Raw genomic sequence first — 22,167 nt, forward strand, 5'->3', positions numbered from 1 at the left:
GATCTCATGGAGGCATTTCCTCAACTGAAGCTCCTTTCTCTGTGATAACTCCAGCTGTGTCAAGTTGACACAAAAATAGCCAGTACACTCCTCCTCACTTCTCTGTTTCTTCTGCCACACTGGGACACCCGACTAAGGTAGAAAATGAAGTCACACGCCTACATAAAATGGAAGGAATGAGAGGTGCTTTGAAATTACCATACACATTGTGAAGAGCTTCAAAGTAAAAAAAAAAGCCCTATGCATTTCTAGATCATAGATACAAAGATTAAAAATAAAAGCTGTTGGTTATGTGTGTGCATAATATTGACAAATATAGATCATATGCAATACCGTCCTTGCCTTTGCGAGGACAGAGCCCATGAAAAGAGAAGGAAGCAGCACTTGTAATCTTAGTAAGCATGCAGTGCTGCTCTCAGGCTGAGGGAGCCCCTTTCTCCTGCAGGGCAAACAGAGCTCCCTCTCCTTCGGGTGGCCCCGCTGTGGGCTCCTACATATGAGTATTTGGGTGGCCGCCGTGGGCTCCTACATTTGGTATTTGCTCCCCAGTTGATGGACCTCTTTGGGCAGGATTAGGAAGTGTGGCCTCATTGGAGGGAGTATAACTGGAAGTGGGCCTTGAGGTTTCAGAAGGACTCACATCCTTTTAAGTGTCTCATTCTTCCCCCATCTTTTGAATCCAGATGTAAGCTTTAGCTGGCCAGGTTGCCCTGCCTGTGCTCAGCTGTCCTGAACTCTAACCCTCGGAAGCCAGACACCTCCACATTAAACACTCTCTTCTTTAAGTTCTCATGTCCTATGGTTTATTACAGTAACAGAAAAGCAATTCAGACAGATACTGGGTCCAGGGAGTGGGCTTAGAATGTAAACTGGCTTTACGTCCAAGAGCAAAGGGAGACAGCTTGACAGTATCCCCTTAACTGTGTCCCACCAAAAGGCACAGGAAGTGCTCCTTTCTGTCCATACAAACTGTCACGCAGCCTTTCAGGGATAAAAGGCACCACACACTCTCAGCAGAGACATCTGTAGCCATAGTCTCTTATCAGGCTTTATAAGAATCCGGAGTAGAATAACAAAATAAACCCAGTTGTTTAACCTTATTAACTTCCTAGAAATTAAGAAACACCCTGGTTTTAAAAAACGATAAAGGAAACAAAAATCATTAATTACATAGAAAGTAGTAAATTTACAACCAATTGTGTGTTCTGAAGGTGATTTAAAATTCTAAGCTCTGACTATATCTTTAAAAGGAGATGTAGTAACTGATAGCCAACCTAAAAGACAAAACAAACAAACAAACAAACAAAAACCAAAACAAATCCAGAAAAAGTATAGCAGACCAAATTCTCAAGTACTTTAGTCTCTTGCATTTATTTTAAGCTACACGCACCATGATGGAGCGCAGCCTCTCCTTTTGTTAGTGCTGTAGTTCTTAGCAAAGGTTTCCTCTGTTCTTGATGTTTCTAAGCCAAGTGGAATTTAAATTCAGTTGGAAAGGGTTTTCTTTGTGAAATTGTCTTTATTGAATGAAAGTACTACAAAGCAGAAGTGGTATAAACAGGCTGGCAGTGTAGATATAAATCAATACTGTTACCCCTATTTTGTGTTTTTAAATTTTTGATTCTTTTCTCTAGATCCCAATGGAAAGAAGAGGAATGTGTCCTTTAAAAGGGAGGCCTATGTCTACTGAGAAAATCTGTGAGTATAACTATGTGTTAAGTTTATTATTTTAGAAAAGAAAAAGATAGAACCTAAATTTTAAATGTTTTAAAGGGTTTACTAGTATGCATTTCATAGATATTCTAAAATAGAATTCATTACATTTGTTTTTTCTTTTATAAAATAGTCAACAATGAACGCATATAATGTAAATTTACAATTTCACAGCTGTAGTTTGAGAATGTGGCCTGTTGCATTTCCTACTATGGTCCGTAGAGGTCACTATTACCTGTTTTTGAAGTCTGTTTTCCCTTTTCAGCAGATATTCTATTTTGAGGTCTGTCCACTCTGTTATTCGTGGCTTTCATGGATTAGTTTTTTCCTGCCATCCAGTCCCGTGTGCATTTACACGCTCTATTAGACTCGTACATCTTCTGGCGCTGGACTCTGGTGCTGTCACTATTGTGTCCTTGGCTATTCTGACAATTCTTGATATTTCTAGAACACAAATAAGAGTTCTTCTTTTTCCTGAATTATCTTAGCTTGTGCTTATCTTGAAATGTTATTTCTCCATCAATATCAAATGATAATCTTTCTAGGTGTAGGAATTCTGATTGACAGTTATTTACTTTTCAAGTTGACGTGAGATGTGATGTTCGTCTGACATTTCTGCCATTGGTATTTTTCTCTTACAGCTTTGAATGTTGCGTTTCTTGTGTCTTTGTCTTTCTAACTGTGCTGCACCCTGGAGAGGTTCTTCTCTGCTCAGGTCCTTGGGGGCTTTACACCCCCTACCTTTTGGGGTGTAAAGGTAGGGGGCTCTCTTTCTGGGTTTAGTACTTCTGCTGTAATTTTTTGAACAAACTGTTGATGCTGTTTGAGTCTTTCTAGTTCATTTTTACCTTGGATTCTTGGGGTTGTCCTTGCAGAGTTCTCAAACATCTTGTCAGGCTCATTATGCTTTCTCTTTGCATGTACCGTAGGGCGTTTGTCTTGATTTGTCTCCATCCTTGGCATTTTCTCTGTGTGGTCTTAGCTGTTGATGAGTCCGCCGAGCTGTTTGTTGTGTTGGCTCTTTTCTTTCCTAATTTTCTGTTAGCTTCCTTCTCTTTCTCCTCCTCCTCCTCCACCTCCTCCTGTTCCTCCTCCTCCTCTTTTCTTCCTCTTTTTCTTCCTCCTCCTCTTCCTTTTCCTCCTTCTCTTCTTTTGTATTTCTAGTTCCTGGCTGAATTTTTCCTCTGTATTTCAAATTTTGCCTGAAGTTACGGATTGGTTCGTCTACTTGTCGTTCCTAATCTGCTGAGTTTGTCTGTGAACTTCATTTACCTTGTGTGAGTTCTGGTGAGTTGTCTTCACTTGACTCTTTAGGGGGAAGTTGGCCGAGTAACAGATACAGTGATTTGATGACATTCCAGTGTCAGCTTGTACTAGAATTGTGTGCACTTCCCCTTGTCCCCGAAATTCAAAGTCAGACACCATAGAATAGTATGTGTGGAAATTTTACTTTGCAATTATTTAGAGGTGAGAGGTTTGTTTGTTTTTTTGTTTGTTTGTTTGTTTTGTTTTTGAGGAAATAGTGGGAGAAGGAAAAACAAGAGAGTAAAGTAAGAATGAGAAAGGCTAGTATAAGGGTAAAATATGTTGCCAAGTGGAAAACACAGCCAGAGCAGCCTTTTGTGGGAAATAGGGAGAGATAAGTTAAAGCACAAGAAAGAACAATTAAAGCACAAAACGTCAATAGTAGAAGATGAAGTTTAAGAAGTGCCATGACCTGCTTGACTTTAGGGATTGCCCTAACCGGGCCAATGGGAGTGAAGAACTGATAGCACACATACGGAAACTCTTGAGTTGCATGCAATGAGCGTGCTGATGGAGTGCACAGCAGCGGTAACCTGGACAACCAGCGCGGTTCTTAGATACATCTGAGTCAGGGAGGAAGACGTTTGTGTGCAGCTGAACAAGGATGCAGGTGGATCCAGCCTCGGTATGAGGTCTCTGTGGGAAGCAGTCTCAGGCTCTAAATACCTGGAGGGAGGAAGAAGCTGCAGTCACTGTGTTCCTTATCCGTGGTCAATACTGCACACAGAGCAGGGGCAGGTTTGTCATTCGCATTGGAGGCCCTGGAGTCCTTGACATGGCTGTGTTCATGCCAGCCACACCCACTTGCTTGGGACCCATCCATTCCCTACACATTCATTCAGGGATTTTTTTTCTTTTTTGACATCCCAGGGAAAAAAAAGTAGGTAGAAATTGTTATGAACCCAGTCAATATTTCTTCCCAGTTGATTTTACCTGGCTTCTCTTGTCTTTTCCATCAGTCCCTGTGGGTGGGAGAGAAGGCTGCTTGCCCTAGTAATTCAAATAAGTCAAGTGTGTCCTTTGAGGATTTCTGTGACTGAGACAGAGAGAGAATTCCCCAGGCTGTATCTCCTGCCTGCAAGTATGACCTTGCCTCTGGTATTTTAAGCACCTTTACAAAGATGTAACCCTTTGTGACTCAGGCTCTGAGCAGGTGTGGAAGGCCTGCCAGCCTCTTTCCCTGTGCCACAGCCATTGGAATAGTGCAGCAACTTCCTTCTTCCTCCTCCAGTTGTGTGTACTTTGGCTGGGTAGGAGCTCTGCTGAGCAGTACCTCTGCCCATAGTGTGCATTCCTAGCTTTAGGCTGTGGGGCCACACTTGGACGACTGTCTCTGTTACCTGTCTGTCTGATCTCGCATGCTGTATGGTGCACCCCTCTTACCTTTCCATGGTCTCAATCATCTGGAATTTCTGCAGTGCTGTGAGAGCACGGGTATAGCCAAATCTTGTTTGGATTGAGTCCATGACCATCATGGTGGAGAGGGTAGCAGTAGGCAGGCAAGTACAGCACTGGCGCAGGAGCTGAGAACTTACATCCGGGTCCACAAGCATGCAGCGGCAGAGAGTGAAAGAGAAAACTGACCGGGAATAAGTTGGCTTCTGAATCCTCAAGACCTACCCCAATGGCACAGCTCTTCCTACAAAGTCACACTCTTTGTCCTAGGTGCTATTCTATTGCTGTGAAGAGACACCATGACCAAGGCAACTCTTATAAAAGAAAGCATGGTGGCGGCAGGCATGGTGTTAGAGCAGTAGCTGAGAGCTCGCCATCTGATCCACAAACAGCAGACAGACAGAGAGACTGGGCCTCTGAGGTCTCAAAGTAACACACTTTCTGCAACAAGGTCCCACCCCTCATCCCTTATAAACAGGAACTAAACATCCACCTATGTGAGTTCACCTAAGGAGGCCATTCTTATTCAAACCACACACCTCCTCTCTGCAGCACAAGGTCATGAACACTTTGAGAGCATGTCCTCATAGCCTTAGAGACCACCTTAGCGACCTGTGTCGTTGCTCGGGAACTGCTGAAGTGAGCTGTCCCTTTTGTCCTCACACCGTCTCATACGGTGTGCTTGGTGAGGCCTCGGGAGCCAACATGTTTCTTTTTTATGGTGTTTGGGATGATGGTGCCTGTGCACTTGCTGAACCTTATGAAGACAGAGTAGCCGTAGATTATCCTGTTATTAATCATATCAAATCCTCACCTTTCTTCAATTTTCTTTTTCATCAGAGATAACTGCGCTGTGGAAGTATAACTTTTTAAAATTAATTTTTAATTTACTTTGTTCACGTGTATGCAGGTATTAGAGCACAACTAGGTTCTGTCCCTCACAGCTAGCGGAGCTCAGTTTCTGTTACAGAGAGCATCAGTCCTGACACAGGACATGAGTAGCTAGTGCTCATGGCTAATTGCAGTGAGTGAGGGTGACTGCTTCCTTATGCATTCCTGCTTGGTTTTCATTTCTTGCTTGCTTTTCTTGTTGAAAATACATAAACCAAGGCACGAGATAATGGAAGCTGCCATTGTTCTGCGGTGTTTATGTGTGGTACAAAGCCACAACATACATCCGGTCCCATTCCAAACCTTATTTGGAATTGAAAAGTAATTGACTAAGCAGATACTGACATGCTAGGCGGCATCGCACAGTTCTGACTGCACTGAGATGTCTGTTCACTAGACAAGCAGGTATCCCATGCTGCAGGCTTCATAAGCTTGGTGCCTCCTGGGTCACACTTTTAGATATTTGCTCTTAAAAATGGTTCATATATTGAAAAGTCAATCCTATTTTCTCTACTCTTATTTTATGTCATTTTGTAATTTATTTTACTTGTAGACACTAATCTTTTAAAGAGAAAACACTTATTTGTCCTGCTAGAAAAACAAGTGTTAAACATCAGACATTTAAGTAAGCTTGGCACATTTAACAGCGCTGGTTGCTAAGTCAGTGACACTGGATGCCTTTCACTTTGCTGACGCATGCGTAGCACGAATGAACCTTTCTTTCAGACCTGGAGTCTTCGCAGAGCAGCCAGTCTGCCAGCTACTCTCCTCGGCCGACCGAGAGCACGTTCAGCTCCAGTACTGACTTGGTAAGTCACTGCTTTTTGGCTTATTAATGTATGCTATATTATTTTAACATCATTTTTGTCTCTTTTTACTTTAAGAAGAGTTGAGCCAACCATAGAAATAAAAATTACACAAACAAAAGTTATTTTCAAAGTTAAAAATCTTAGGAAATTTTAAAATGTAATGTTAGAAAAATGTAAACAATAAAGTAAAATCAACTATTTGACCAAGTATTAGTGATTTACATCTATAAAGTGAATAAATTTTTATAAAAGTTTCTTATCAAGATATATAAATATACACACACTTGTATATATATGTACTTATTATATCACATAAATGTATACAGATAAACATAATATATCATTTATTCATTTTTTTAAGAATTCACAATAATTTGAAATGTAGAATAACCAAATAAACATTACAAACATAATTTTGAAGCTTATAAAATGTGGGAAACTACTCAGTGTTGTCAAAGACTGAAATCTCAGTAGGGCGACATGTGATATTCTGAGTGGAAACTGTCACACTTCTCATGAACCACGGTTGAATGGAAATCTCCTCCCTTCACTCTGTTTCCTCATTGCTCCTGCCTCTGGCCTCTGGTGTGCCAAGCAGACGGTTTGCTAAGGACACCAGCGACATCTGCATTGCCAGACTGGGCTAGAGTCTGTTCTCTCGCTTTGATTAGCAGCATTGCAAAAGCAACCATGAAGACAGTGGTTGCTTGGCTTACATGGTGTGATCCTAGCTGATCTCTGAGGGAAGTGAGGGCAGGCAATCGGGCCGAAACAGAGACAGGAACCATGGAGGAGTGCTGCTGACAGGTTTGCTCTGTGTAGCCTCCTCAGCCTGCTTTCTTATACAGTCCAGGACCTCTGTCCAGGGGTGGCCCCACCCACAGTGTGCTGCTCCTCCCACCCTGCCAGCCACACCCATCATTAATGAAGAAAAAAACTATATAAAATTGCCTACAAGTAATCTGATGGAGACATTCTCTTAATTAATATTTTCTATTCCCAGATGACTGTAGTCTGAATCGTTACCTAACTAACCAACATGCAAACTTCCCAGCCTCCAGTTTATAAGGACCCCTCCATGACAGTGTAATGACTAGGGTCTTGTATAGGACTCTTCTGTTGTCCCGTGTTCTAACGCTGCACTGATGTTACACATTGCTGAAATGGCAGTTGTGAAGCATCACGGCTTTAGCTCTGATCTTTATTTATGTGTTCTCTTGGTCATTTCTTTCATAGTTAAGAGAATCTCTACCCTTTCATATTTCAAACTAATTTCTCTTTTAAGCTGTTTGGTATTTCCCCGTATCTATAGACTCTTTTTCAGTATGCCCAAGTGTTCATTTCAGAAGCCTAGATTCACTTCACCGGATTGATTGCAAATTCCCCTACTTCTCAGTCTCTCCCACTAGAGCTTCTCCTACTCTGTTTCCACCACTTTGTTCATGAATGGTTATGCTTGTTTTTCAAAAGATCTTGGTACTTTGTCTTTGCCCCAACTTCCTCTCTGAGGAGCAAAGATCAAGACTTTTTGAGAACGCCAATTCAATCGTGTTCCTCTCAGTTAGTAGGTTCCTATTTTACTAATCCATCTAAATGTTTCATAGCATCTCCCGACTCTGAAAACTGACTTCGATTGGCATTTAATATTCTCCCTTCCTTGTACTGATCTGCAGGCACTACTGTACCAGTTTCTCCTCTGCTTTGGTTTTATGAGGTTCCAATCCACAATGTTGGCCCTAACTCCTGAGCAAGTAGACTCCTATTTGTACACTGCATCCCTGCAACTGTGGTGTGCACTGCACTGCCTGCTTTCTCTGCCATTTCAACACTGAGGGCTTTGATCCATTCTCGTACATACCCTGCTTCTCGAGTCTCCCCATGTTTCAGGTGTCAATGTGTTGTCATTTCTATCGAGTTCTTCAGTGGCTCCACAGTCTAAGTGAGGCCTCATATGGTTGCCACGTGCTTCATGCTTAGTCTTCATAATGCTTTTGTCAGTTTTTCAGCTGTGTGATTATTTGATGAATTTCACTTTTATCTGTGATTATGTGTAAGAGTGCAGCAGGTCTTCTTCCCCGTGAGTGCAGATGTCACTCATGGTGAATGGATGAGATAGATGCACAGGACCTGCCCTCTCCAGTTTGTACGCAGCCAGCCTGGTGCATTTCTTGGGCTGCTTTTGCTGCCCAGTGCCAGTCAGCTAAAGTCTAGATCTCATTTTAGTTTTTCATCATTCAGACTTTGTCTCTCCACTTTTCAGCTTGAAGAGTCAAAATGTATTTTATTTTTCTTCACCATGGGAGGGATTGAAATACTAGCTTCATACATTATTGGCATGCACTCTTCTACTCAACTACATTCACAGTAAACACACCATTTTAATTACAATATCCATACGGTAGTTAAATTAGCTTTCATAAATTACTTATAAAATGAAAGTCAACAAAGCTTGTCCCTAATATAACAGTTTCAGTATCTATTGTGACCACCTACTTTCCAGTTAACTGACATCCTCATTTTCTCCTTAAGATATTGTGTCTTTTCTGGGATGGATATAATGACAGTTATGGAACTGAAATATTTCACTTAAGGAGCAATATTTCACTTAAGGAGCCAGTGAGTGAACACGGTACGGTCACACTTGTCACAGCTCCCTGGCAACACATGACTTCTCCACCCTTTCTAAGTAGCTGAAGAGTGTCACGGGGTACTAAAGCCCCGGACTACAGTCTGAGAAGGGGACGTGATAGCTCTTCTCTTCTGCATTTTTATTGCACTGACTCTTGTTAGTATTGCTGTTGAAAACCCCTCAGCGTTCTGGGAGCTGTGGGAGAGTCTTTGACTAATCTTTGATGTTATGTTTGCTTTGATTTGTAACCTATCAAGCTCTCTTCATTTTTGAAAAATTTCCTAGACTGAATTTAAAGACTGATTTGAAATGGCTAGTTTTAATTTACCATAGACCTCTTTAATTTCTTTTAGATATCTGAAGATGAAGATCAGATACAGCAGCAAACTGAAGATTCAAACAAGAAAGCCACAGAAACAACTGATAATTGTTGTCTGGAAAAGATGGAAAATGATTTCGATGACATAACTGTGAAAGACAATGCCACAGCTCATAAACAGAATCATAAATTTCTCCAGTCCTCTGAGAAAAATAATGCTAATGCATTTCCAGAGTCTCAGTGCAATTCAGAGCACACATTGCAAAACAAAAGCACCGATAACTGTGTGCTTCAGGCTGGGAGATGTGACGTAGGGGTACAGACAGAGGAAGCGCCCCTTGTGGGGAACACAGCAGATGTTGCTGTACAGTGCACCATCATTACACGATGCTCATGTATGAGTAGTCCCAGTGTTGATAAGAGAAAAGGAGTCCTCCCATCCTGAGGCTGACAGCTGCACTGAAGATAGGACGGCAGATACCACTGGAGGGCAGGAAACACCTACAAGTAACTCACTCTAACATTTCCAACTAGGAAGCAGTGTTTCATTTACCCTTGGAAGGCAGTAGACAGTGTTCAGTCCTTCGTTAACATAATACATAATGAGAAAATGAGGCTGAACAGAAAGGGGGGTTTTAAGAGCTATTGTTTCTAGACAGTTTTAATATTCATGTATTTAATAGTTCTCTAATAGCTTTGTCTATTCCTTCACAAAACATCAGGAAGCAAGTTGGGGAGGAAAGAGTTTATTCAGCGTACACTTCCACATTGCTGTTTATCATCAAAGGAAGTCAGGATGGAACTCACACAGGACAGGAACCTAGAGGCAGGAGCCAATGCCGAGGCCATGGAGGGATGTTACTTACTGGTTTGCTTCCCCTGGCTTGCTCAGCTTGCTTTCTTATAGAACCAAGACTACCATCCCAGGGATGGCACCACCCACAATGGACTAGGTCCTCCTCTCTTGATCACTAATTGAGAAAATGCCTTACAGCTGGGTCTCATGGAGGCTTTTCCTCAAGAAGGCTCCTTTCTCTGTGATAACTCCAGCTTGTGTCAAGTTGGCACACAAAACCAGCCAGTACAAGTCTTATTCATAGAAAATTTGCACACATACATATATGTATACATATGCACTCATATGTCTGCACACATACATATATGTAACTTGCCATTCTTGATATATATGTTGTCATTTTCATGTTTACTTATCTTTATTTGAATTAAAATATTCACAATTACTTTATTTCTCTTGATAATTATTTTAAACCTTGATGTAGTTATATCATCTAACAAATCTGAGCTTTAGACCTTCACTCTCTCTCTTCTCTCCCAAATCCTTTCTGATCCATAGCTCTGTACAGACTACCTGCTGCAGCCTCCCTTCCTCTCTGACCCCCATCTTCAGATCGCCTATAGCCTTTCTCACCAAACCATCCTTTTGTCTCAGCCTCTACCTGTCTCAGGCACTCCTTGGGAAACTGTGGGCAACACAGGCCAGAAGAGCAAACAGGCCAGGGAGCAAGTAGTGATCTTCGTATCTTCATCTTTCCTCCTTTTCTCCAAATCTAACCCCCCAGACTCATATCTGTCTCTGTAGCAAAACTACCAGCTGTGGGTGCTCCTCTCTCTTGTCCCCCATTTCCAGGAGACTAAGCAGAGCATAGTGGCACAGCCTGATTTCCTTACTCCTAAGGGCCTCTGCCCTCCCCGCCCAGCACATCTCTAATATTAAGCCCAGTTTCTTTCTTTCTTTCTTTTTTTTTAAAAGATTTTATTTATTTATTTTATGTATGTGAGTATACTGTCTTCAGACATACCAGAGAGGGCATCAGATTTCCACTACAGATGGTTGTGAGCCACCATGTGGTTGCTGGGAATTGAACTCAGGACCTCTGGAAGAGCAGTCAGTGCTCTTAACCACTGAGCCATCTCTCCAGCCCCTTAAGCCCAGTTTCTAATACTAAGAAACACAGTCTAACTGGGACACGCCCAATGGCCACACCCATCAGGATCTCAGAAGCATTCCATACCAGACAATCCACAACCACTACACTGTCCTAAGAACCAGAGAGGCCAACAGGAACTAAGGAACCAAATACCCACCCAACAAAGACAAGACCAGGTAGTAGCACCTAGAATTTCAATCACCCAAAACCCAGATGCCTAGATACCATCATAAAAACACAACCAATAACCTCCAGGACAATATGTCTTCCTTAGAGCCCAGCAACCCTACTACATAGAGTAAGCCCTGAGAAATACGATATGGCTGAAACACAGAGATTTCAAAATAGCCTTCTCAAATATGTTAGAGGTCCTTAAAGAGAAAATGAACAAATCTAATGAAACCTACAAAAATACAAACAGACAATGGAACAAAATGAAGAAAACAGTTCAAGACTTCCAAGTAGAAAGAGAATCAACAAAGAAAGCCCGAAGTGAGGGAAATCTGGAAATGAAAATTTTAAGAACTCAAATAGGAGTCAGAGTGGGAAACTTCAAAAGAATACATAAGATGGAAAACCGAATCTCAGACATTGAAAGCAAGGTGGAAAAACTAGATACCTTGGTCAAGGAAAATGTTGTATTTAAAAACAAACAAACAACAACAAAAACAACAAAAAACCTCAAGCACATCCAGGAAACCCGGGACACCATAAAAAGACCAAATCTACAAATAATAGTAATAGAAGAAGAAGAAACCCAGACCAAAGGGACAGAAAATCTCTTCAACAAAATCATAAAAGAAAAATTCCCCAACCTAAAGAATGAGGTGCCTATCAAGTCACAAGAAACATATAGAACACTAGTAGACAGGGCCAGAAAAGAAATGCCCTATGACACATCATAATCAAAACACAAAGCGTATATTTAAAAGAATATTAAAAGATTTAAGGGGAAATATCCAAATAGCATGTAATGAAGACCTACTAGTCTAGAAGTCTACAACTTCTCAATGTAGACTAAAAACCAGAGAGGCTTGGTAGGATATACCACAGCTCATACATTAAAAAAAATTATTATCACTTTTATTTTTTTACAGTCCAGTAGTTACCCTCCTCCTGGTCTGCCCTCCCACAGTTCCTCATCTTATTCCTCTCCCCAGCCCCCGTCTCCAAGAGGATGTCCCACTCCCCCAAGCCCCTGCCAGGCCTCCCCACTCCCTGGAGCCTCAAGTCTCTAGAAGGTTAGGTGCTTCTCTCATTGAGGCCAGACCAGGCAGTCCTTAGCTGTATATGTGTCATGGGCCTCAGACCAGCTCATGTATGCTTCCTGGTTGGTGGCTCAGTGTCTGAGAGATCTCAGGGGTCTGGGTTAGTTGAGACTGCTGGTCTTCCTATGGGGTTGCCCTCCTCCTCAGCTTCTTCCAGCCATTCCCTAATTCAACCAAAGTTTTCCTTTTAGTGCTTTACTGCAGTCAATTGGTTGGGTTTAAGTATCTGCATATGTCTCAGTCAGCTGCTTGTTGGGCCTCTTGGAGGACAGCCATGCTAGGCTCCTATCTATAAGCACACCATAGCATCAGTTAGTGTCAGGTCTTAGAGGCTGTCCTTGAGATGGATCTCAAGTTGGGCCAGTCACTGGACTGCCTTTCTTTCCCTCAGTCTCCTCTTCATTTTTGTTGCTGGAGTTCTTTTAGACAGGAACAATTCTGGGTCAGAGTTTTTGACTGTGGGTTGGCAACCCCATCCCTCCATTTGATGCCCTGTCTTTCTACTGAAGATGGACTCTACAGTTCCCTCTCCTCACTGCTGGGCATTTCATCTAAGGTCCCTCCCTTTGAGTCCTGAGAGTCTCTCACCTTCCAGGTCTGGTACTTTCTAGAGGGTCCCCACCTCCCCCGGGGTTGCATATTACCATTAATTCTGCTGGTTCTCAGGGCTCCTCTCTTGCCCCCATTCCTTGATCATGTTCCCCTTTTCCCATCCCCCTCCCTTCTTCCTCCTCCCAGCCTCCCTCCCTCCTGTGATTTTGATGAGATCACAAATGCCAGCCCAGACTACAATACCCAGAAAAACTTTCCATCACAATAGATAAAAAAGCTAGAGATTCAATGATAAAACCAACTTTAAGCAGTATCATCTACAAATACAGCCCCACAGAAAGCACTAAAAGGAAGACTTTAACCTGAAGAAGCTAACCAGACTGAACAAAACACAAGAAATAGTATCAGACCAGAAAATCAGAAGAAGGAGTGGGGACACACATCAATACAATAAAACAATGAGACTCAACTAACACTGCTCATTGATAACTCTCAATTCCCCAATAAAATGACACAGGCCAATGAAATGGTTTTGAAAACAGAATTCATTCTTCTGCTGCATCCAAGAAACACATCTTCCACTTTCTCTCTCTCATCCCTCACCATGTACTTACACACCGTAGTGACTCTAGTGACTCCTGCTTCGGGGTGGGGCCATGTGGTGGTGGGGAGGCTTCTGAGTGTCATCTGTGAAACACGTTTTCTAACATTAAATGAGGATACACTATTGTACTCAGAGAAAGCCTTCTTGAAGTCGTAATTCCAAATACCATGTCACTATGTGAGAAAAATGCCCACAGGCATCATGTTTAATAGAATTCTCTTTGAATCTCATTCTTATAGCCTGAGATGTAACAGACATATCACATTCCCTAGAATTTATCCAAACAACAGGGAATAGAGATCCATTTTAACTGAATGTGTTACAAATTTTGAAAAAATTTTTGGTCTATTTTTTGATTTTGGAGGGACATTTGCAAAGAATGCAGTAATGTTTCATTTATTCAGAATATTTTTTCCTATTTGTTTTCCATTTTTTGGTCAGTTTTTTTTCCTGTGTAAATATCCATCTCCATGAGGAAATTTGACTTCTTATGTATAAACTACGTAAGTTTTACAAGTAGTAGGCATAATCTTTTCATGAACACTTGTCTAACATGTATTAGATCTTAGTTTCAATCCACAGGACTCCTCACTAAAATATATTTTATTGAAATTATCTATGTTAGTATATACATATGACACACTAAAAGGCAAGCACCAGTAACAAAATATTTTGAAATCAGAGTCAGAATATGTATCAGAACCAGACTCCAATAAGGCAGACACGTTGGAATGACAAAATTTAGAATTTGGAATACTTATTACTAATATGTAGAGAGTTATGACAGAAAGAGTAGACAAACCGTGATAGTGGTCAGGGTATAAGCAAAGAGATGGGAAATTTTGAGAATGTCTCCAATGATGGTGTTTAAAACCACCATCCCAGAAGTGAAGAATGTTTTTGGTAGACACAATAGCAGACAGGACACAGAACATATAAGGACCTGTGAGCTTGGAACATCCAAGCAAAACAGAAAAGGAAAAAGGACTGAGGAAGACAGGACAAAATGTCTGGGAGACGTGGGACAAGGACAAGGGGTTTACTGCATCAACAATGCGAAGCCCAGAAGAAGGAGCAAGAAAACCAGAAGTATTTGAAGGAATAATGACTTGGCATTTCCTAATGTCACATAAAGCTAGCCATCAGTCCACAAAACACAGAGAACCTTCAGCAGGATAAACACAAAACAGAACTCCTCCCTTCTTTCCAGGCACATAATATTCTAACTGACAAAATCATAAAAAGCCAAAGGAAAAGTCATCAGATTATATCAGAACAAAGACTTCTCCAAAACCAGAAAGGCCTAAAAGGAATGGAGGGGAATTTTAGTTGGTTAGAAAAAACACCAGCATTTAATTATGTATCATTGACACGCTTCCTTTCAAACCTGGAGGAAAAACATTTTCTCAGACAAACAGGAACATCAGGAATTCTATTGCCAGTCTCCCTGCTGCCCCAACACTGTTAGCAGAAAGTCATAGAAAAGGGGGATTAGGTAAATAGAGACTTAGAACTACAAAAAGAAACTTAAAGCCATGTTATGGCTTGAGTGAATGAGTGGAATGAGTGGGGTAAAGATATACAGGTTTTTTTTTTCCATTTTGCTTTTCTAGACTTGTCTCACAGATAAATTTGTTTAAAATAATGAAACCTGAGCTGGAGAGATGGCTCATTGGTTAATACCATTGCTTATTCTTGCAGAGGACCCAAATTTGATTATTAGCACCCAGAAAGCAGCCCAGTACCATCGAGGGAATCTCCCCATACCCTCTGGGCTCTGCAGACACCGTGCATACATCTAAGAAAAACACTGATTTACATTCAATAAAATAAGTAAATTCATGTCCAGTAATAATAATAATAAAATCCCTCATATCACATGTATTCTGTTTCCTTTCCAATCTCCTCCCTTAAAGCTTCTTTTCCATATATCATGGGGTCCTTTTTATTTTCCTGGCCTGTTCTTCATGGACTTCCATGTAACTGTCCGTTGCTAACAATGAAAAGTTAAGATCCACGGAAGAGAGAGAACATGCAATATTTGTCTTTTTGAGTCTGGTTTTCTTGACGTCATACAATATTTTTCAGTTCTATTCATTGTCTTGCAAGTTTCGTAACTTCATTCTTCTTAGTAGTTGAATGAAAAGTTGGCATCGTTTTATATGCCATTCTTTCTTGGTCCACTCACCTGTTCATAGACAGCTAGGTGTTATGAATGAGCAGCATAATCTCTACTGTGCGAGCCTTTCTGCGGTAAGATTTAGGTTTTAGGTATATTCCACAGAATAGTGGAACAGGGCTATGTGGTAGTTCTGTTTCTAGCATTTGCAGAGATGTCAACATGATTTTCCATAGTGTTACACCAGTTTGCACTCCCGCCAACAATGAACGACTCTTGGAGTTATTCTTCTCTGTGGGTGAATAAAAGTCTGTTGTGTACATGTACTTGGAGGCTGCCTGGACCAGGGACATCAACATGGCCTCAGGTGGCAGCTCAGCCCATGGGCCTTGGCAAGGCCACAGGCTTTAGCACAGACCACAGATACCCACACAGCCCTTGGTGTAAACATGTCACAGACATCATTTCAGCCCAGGTGGAACATGGAAGGGATATCTCAGGGTTACTGACAGTGAAGTAGACAAAATCGCATAGTCGGTTGATGTCTGCCCAGCTGGTGTGCTCTACGGCTTATTATAAACATAAAGGTTTGTGTCCTTTATTTGAGAACTAAATGACCTAAGGTGGGGTAGAAATTCCCAAGTAATATTGACTGCAACATTTGCTAGGAAAGACGGTAGAGTGGCTGGAGAGATGGCTTGGTGGTTAAGAACAATGGCTATTCTTCAGAGCAATTCTAGCAGTGACATAGTAGTGGCTCACACCATCTGTAACTTCAGGGTTTTTTTGGGGGGGGGTAGGTGGGGATCTGATTCCCTTTTCTGGCCTTCACAGTCACCAGGCATGCACATGGTGGACAGACCTACATGCGGGCAAAACACCCACATACATTAAATTAAAATTAATAAAAAAAACCCCAACAATATGTTCTGTGTACAGTTCCCACAGTGTGCTCACTGTGTGACCTAGATGCTAAACTCCAAGATGAGACCTGAAGGAAAGAGCATAAGACAGTGAATTATCTTTGCTTTTATTTGACTGTTTTCTTATACAGTTCTGGCACTGGCACTTTCTTTAAAAAAAGATTATAACTTCATGTAAATATTGAGGTTCAATAAAATAACTTAAAAAACATTTACATGTATATCACTAAATCTCCAGAAAATAGACCATACTTTAGATACAGCAGAGGCTAGCATGATTTGATAGAATGGGACAGTGGCAGTTTCCGAGAGATAGTCCGTATTCACAGGTGGGAATGGAATGACTAAACTTGCCAAGGTTTGTCAAGTATTAAACCGTAGATAACATGCACTAGAAAATGAAATACAGTTCAAAATACATACACCTCTGACAGCAAGAGACTCCTGGCTGCATAGAGATGTATACTTAATAGTTTCTAGATAGAAATTAGAACATTTGTCACAAACAGTATTGTAACATCAAGGGAGACACAGCACAGGGAGCCACCCGAGAATCTGGATATGCATATAGGTCTTCGATTTCTACTTTGGCTAGAGTTAAGATCATCTTGTCTAAACTTTAAGTGATATGGGATGTTGAATTTAGCAAAATCTTAGAACTCTCTAAAGTACTGATTCATAAGTTTGAGTACTGATTATCTGCACAGTCCATTTCTTATTTATATGGACATGACAAAAAAAATCAATCCTATGAGCCTAATTGGTCTAAAATGTGAATATTACCTGTAAACCATGTCAATGAAAGCCGGTGACCAGACTACTAAAGTGTTATAGGTTGTACTGTACACATATGAAGATTTAGAGAAGTATACTGCTCTGAACGCACAAGCACATTAGGATAATGATAAAATACTTCCTGGTACTTCCGAACATGAATATTCATAAAGCAACTCTCTGAAGATGATTGGCACATATGCACTGTCTTCTCTAAACTGCATACAAGGAAGAGCTGAGCAGGTAGCTAGCTGTTTGGCATTTGCAGCTGGTTATGGGGTTACGGTTTCCCAAGGAGGCAGCACTACTTGGAGAACTGAATGAACCTTGCTGTGCACGAGGCCAGGATTGGTAGAGATTACTAGGCTGAAGGATGTTAAAAATCAACCCAGAGAATAATTCTGAGTCCTTTTATAGGCAGTCGCTACTTTTGAACTGTATATTTCATCTCTAACTTTGCAGTTTAAGGTAGAATGTAGAACTGTTTTCTAGAGAGCAGCTGCTAGGAACCCTCTATCCTTGGCCTGGTTTTTACCTTCTAATCCTTTTGTTTCTAGTTAGGGAAATGGTCCGAACTTGATAACTGAAACTTTCTCACCCTCGGTTATTACAGAAGACATGGGTAGCGCTGTCTAAAACACCACCTCACCCATGACCCGAGAGGTATGATTATTAACAATGCATTACAGTTTTACTTTGCTCTTAAAAACTAAATGGGTCAGGTGTCAGTTCCTCCCCAGTCTTTCTCTCTGTTTAGGGGACACTGGAGTTACAGCAAAGATCCATAAATTCTGTGCTTTCACTGGTCTCCCACATTAGAGTGAGTGGCAGTTGTTAAGACTGGACCTAAAGTGTGTTTCATTGATAAAACTGTTGAAAAGATTCTGGTGGTTTTACTCCTGGAATTACTATTTATTTAGATCTTCTCCAGGTATATTCGAAGCCATGTTTTGGATGCTGACCAATAGAGGTGTAGCCAGCAAAATTATTACAGATGTTTATATGGAAGAAAAATATCAAGGCCCAATCTTTACAGGCCAGCGCTGTAACACTGAACTGTCTCCAAAGATCACAACATCAAGTCTTTTTGACATCATTTCCAACCGTATGTGCTTACATGCATACAAAATTATGCATTCTTCATTCTCCTGCACATTAGCCATCCTGCCAGACTGCAGGCCTGTTTAGGATCTTCTTCACCCAATGTTCCCAAATGAAAGACACCTGGATTGGATATGAGACACGTTTCGAAAGAAGCCTATGACTGCAGTGGCAAGTACACTTGTTTAATATGTCTATTTTAACGCGTCAGGTCAAATCATATCATATAGAAATTGTCCTACAAAATATACGTTTGATGGTTTAATAGAAGAGGTGTTTGATAGAATAAAAATGTGAAAATTTAATGTATTATAAATGTTCAGCAAATCTAAAAGTCATATCTGGATTATAGAAGGTTCCTTTTCAAGTATTGAGTTGTTTTTTTTTTTTTTACAAGATATGAATAAGTCTCATATGTGCCTCTCTGTTTTGTATTTAGAGGTATAAGTTACTGTTACTATAGAGATAATAAATAATTTTTAGAAATGATGAAGGGAACAGGGCAGGAAGGAGGGGGACGATTTCCCAATATTATGTTAATTTAGGGACATAAAGCTGAGAATGAACTTGTTTTTATGTCAGCAAGAACAGGTCACAATTAGCTTTCAGGACTAAGGATTCTAGCTGCCCCTTTAAAAAAGGTACCCTGTGCCAGCTCGGTTGAGATACCTGTGTGCTTAAGGCTATGTGGACCTCAAAGGGAAGAACTGAGGCAACGGGTTGGGCAACTCAGAAAACTCTATTTTAAAAGGAACACTTTACTCGTTTTTTTTTCTTCCCATAATATGCTAACTGTACCACATTTGATCTTGTAAAATGCTATTGAGTTAAGAAATATCTTCAGAGGTCAGAAAATATCCAATAATACATCCTGTTAAATAATATCTTCTGCTCTAGAGAAAAAACAGTACTAATATCTTCTATAAATAAATTTCAAAGCACCTAATTTGAAGAAAACTTTTCCAAAAATATTATATTAGTTGGTCTTTTAAAATAACGTTAAATAATCAAGCAGAGAGAGAGAGCCTCCTCTTTTGGCTGAAAGATTGGTAGGGCAGGAAAGTGACTGTGTACGTACCTCTGGTGACTAGGGGATAACTTCCTTTACTACAGTTTCTGCTTGCTAATTACGGTAAGAAAGCAGCAGCAAGAATAAACATTTTGGAAATCGGCAGAGATGCTTCATCTATCATTAGCCATCACTCACCTGGGCATGTACCGAATTAGATGTTTAGACCATGGTGTGCAGCATGGAAGTGATGTGTTCCTAACTGGTCACCAGACTCATCCATAGCTTTAGAAGAACACGCGAATGACTTTTGTGAGGGAGTAATTTTGTTTGTATCACATAGCTCTTAGTAGGGTGGTAAGACTTAGGAACTCAGGGTTGACTGAACAGAGAAACCATCAAATACTTTGAGAGATACAAGAGAAAATCAACGCGTTTTACCGACGGTGGCATTAGAACCTCTCTATGTCTTTTTCCAATGGAGAAACCTCCATGTCTCCAGACAGAAACCAAACCATGTGTGAGATAAAGTAGCAGACACTGCTTGGAATTTTCACTTGTGTAGCGAATTACTAAGAATGAGAAGAGAACTCGGGGTTAAAAGTAGCTCACGTCTTCAGGGGGACATTGCGAGTAATTAGAAGTGAGATGTGCTCCTGTCCTTAGTACTAACCAATAAGACATCTGGAGGAAGAAGTCCTAGGGTTTAAGTGAAATGTCAATAACATCGCTGCCACTGACTTCTTTCCTCCTGTGTATCAGAAAGAGAGAACCAGACAATCTGCCAGAGCTGTCATTTAACACCAAGGAAGGCACAGGACAGCGGGAGCCAGGGCGTGACAATGAAGAGAGTCTGGTGTGGAACTGACCCTGGGATACAGCTGACCGCCTGGCACTGCGTCACGTTTACAGTTGCATTCTGAAGTAACGAACGAACCAGGATATATAAAAATCTGTCCTTTCTCACTTGGACAATAAAATATACTTATCAAAACATGCTAGCGTGTCTCTGCAAATATACTCATCACTGATGCAAAAAGAGTACGAAAATAACCCTTAAAAGGCCTGCTTTGGATAATGTTCAAAAGATGCTGTATACTCAGCCTCCGAGGGAATTTCCATATCTGTGTTGGAGAAGCCAACCTCTGGAACCCGAAGGCAAGAGGGACGGCTGTGTCCTCATAGGACCTCTGAATTTGTGGATGGAAGTTTAGATGGTATTCACTTTGTGCTGATCAGAGAAAAGCCACTACCTGATATGTTTTGACATTAAATATCTTTAGATCATCTTAAATAATCCTTTATAAATATACATATATAATCTGCCTAGATTAGCACTGACTGTATTGCCACTAATAATTATATGTGGTTTAAGGAGAGAGGAATCCCAAGTGAAGTCACTGGGTACAACAGTAATGTTTACAGTGTCTCAGGAAGGGCGTATACACATTTGCTTAAGAAAAATCTGTTTGTTTTTTTTAAACATTTCTGTGTATGAAAATAAACATCACCACGGTTGTATTTTTCTGCTCATCAAGTCTTCTGGAATATGGAGTCATTTGTAAGGACTGTGGGGAGACTCAGCTTGCGAGCAGGGCAGTGACCAACCGCTGGCCTTCCCGCCACGTTCACTTCGGTAACTAAAAAGTCATCGGTCGAGAGTTACTCCACGTCAGAAGCGTCGTTGTCGGAGAGATGATAGTTGCTTCCCTTCACGCGGATGTACTCAATGTACCTCCCTTCATCCGAGTCGGCAGCGCCACAGGAACACAGCCGGTGGTCAAAGAGCGATTCGATTTCCTCCAATTTTTTCCCTTTGGTTTCAGGGAGGCAGCCATAGACAAAAAGCAGTCCCACAGCAGCGAATCCGGCGTAGAGGAAGAACGCTCCTGCGGTGGGAAAAGAACACGTTGAACAGCCTTAGGTGGGGTTTCGACTCGAACATAGCTATAGTTTGAAATGCAACCGAATGATGCCCGCCAAACTGCTTTATCTGGTTGTTTCAGTCCTGTGACTACAAAAAAACCTCAAACCATCCCATAGCAAACGGAAGAAAAATAACAGAGCAGGCTCAGAGATAAAGTCATCTCAGAAGTTGCCTGCAGATCCCAAGCCGTGGAGAATTGCTCTCCCCTGTTTTCTCAATACTCTCATTAGTATTAGAAGAACCAGAGCCCCGTTACCATGGGCATGCACGTGTCTGTCTCATGTTCTCAGAAGCATGGAAGATCAGGAGGAATCTAGATTTCCGGGAACTGGTACAGTGATGGTCGGCTGAGTTAAGCGCTCCGTGGAGCTCAGGACAGCGCCCTTCTCCCTGTTTTCTTATGCTCACATGTGGAGCTCATCCTGTGCCTTTCTCTTAAATTTCTTTCTCAGTCTGGGATATGTGAGACCATATCTCTAAAAAATTAAACACATCAAGAAACAGACCCCACCCAAACCAGATTCCCCCTCGAAATGCAGACTCCCAATGGCGAACAGCATCCAGGTAATCCTACTGAACAGAAAACCCTAACTGACGCTGAGGACTCCAGAGCAGGCAGGTTTGTTGTTGACTGCAGGGGTTCCAGTGAGCCCTGTGGTTTAGCTGTAGGGCAGGGGATGCAGGCTACTACTGTACCTTACAGTCAGACAAGGATGATAATGGAGACTGTAATTCCCCAGCATTTTTTTTTACTGAGAGAAATCTTATGGGAATCCTCTCTCTCTCTCTTTTTTTTTGTTTTTTTTTTTTGTTGTTTTTTTGTTTTTTTGTTTTTCGAGACAGGGTTTCTCTGTGTAGCCCTGGCTGTCCTGGCACTCAC

The 22,167-nt window shown here is 41.3% G+C and overlaps 2 protein-coding genes across 2 annotated transcripts in view; one reads left to right on the plus strand and one right to left on the minus strand.

The window, feature by feature from the left end:
• The window catches only part of C15H12orf40 (chromosome 15 C12orf40 homolog), a 61,223-nt gene extending 51,409 nt beyond the window's left edge, over window positions 1-9,814 (plus strand). The window contains exons 11-13 of the mRNA XM_029469963.1: window positions 1,635-1,698; window positions 6,031-6,113; window positions 9,096-9,814. Coding sequence (XP_029325823.1) covers window positions 1,635-1,698; window positions 6,031-6,113; window positions 9,096-9,506 — 558 coding nt within the window. The 3' untranslated portion in view covers window positions 9,507-9,814. The remainder of the gene's footprint in view (window positions 1-1,634; window positions 1,699-6,030; window positions 6,114-9,095) is intronic.
• A 6,736-nt stretch (window positions 9,815-16,550) lies between these two features.
• Window positions 16,551-22,167, minus strand: part of Slc2a13 (solute carrier family 2 member 13) — a 305,969-nt gene continuing 300,352 nt past the window's right edge. The window contains exon 10 of the mRNA XM_021183777.2: window positions 16,551-21,249. Coding sequence (XP_021039436.1) covers window positions 21,023-21,249 — 227 coding nt within the window. The 3' untranslated portion in view covers window positions 16,551-21,022. The remainder of the gene's footprint in view (window positions 21,250-22,167) is intronic.

The sequence above is a fragment of the Mus caroli genome, chromosome 15, assembly GCF_900094665.2.
Source record: "Mus caroli chromosome 15, CAROLI_EIJ_v1.1, whole genome shotgun sequence".
NCBI classification, from domain to species: domain Eukaryota; kingdom Metazoa; phylum Chordata; class Mammalia; order Rodentia; family Muridae; genus Mus; species Mus caroli.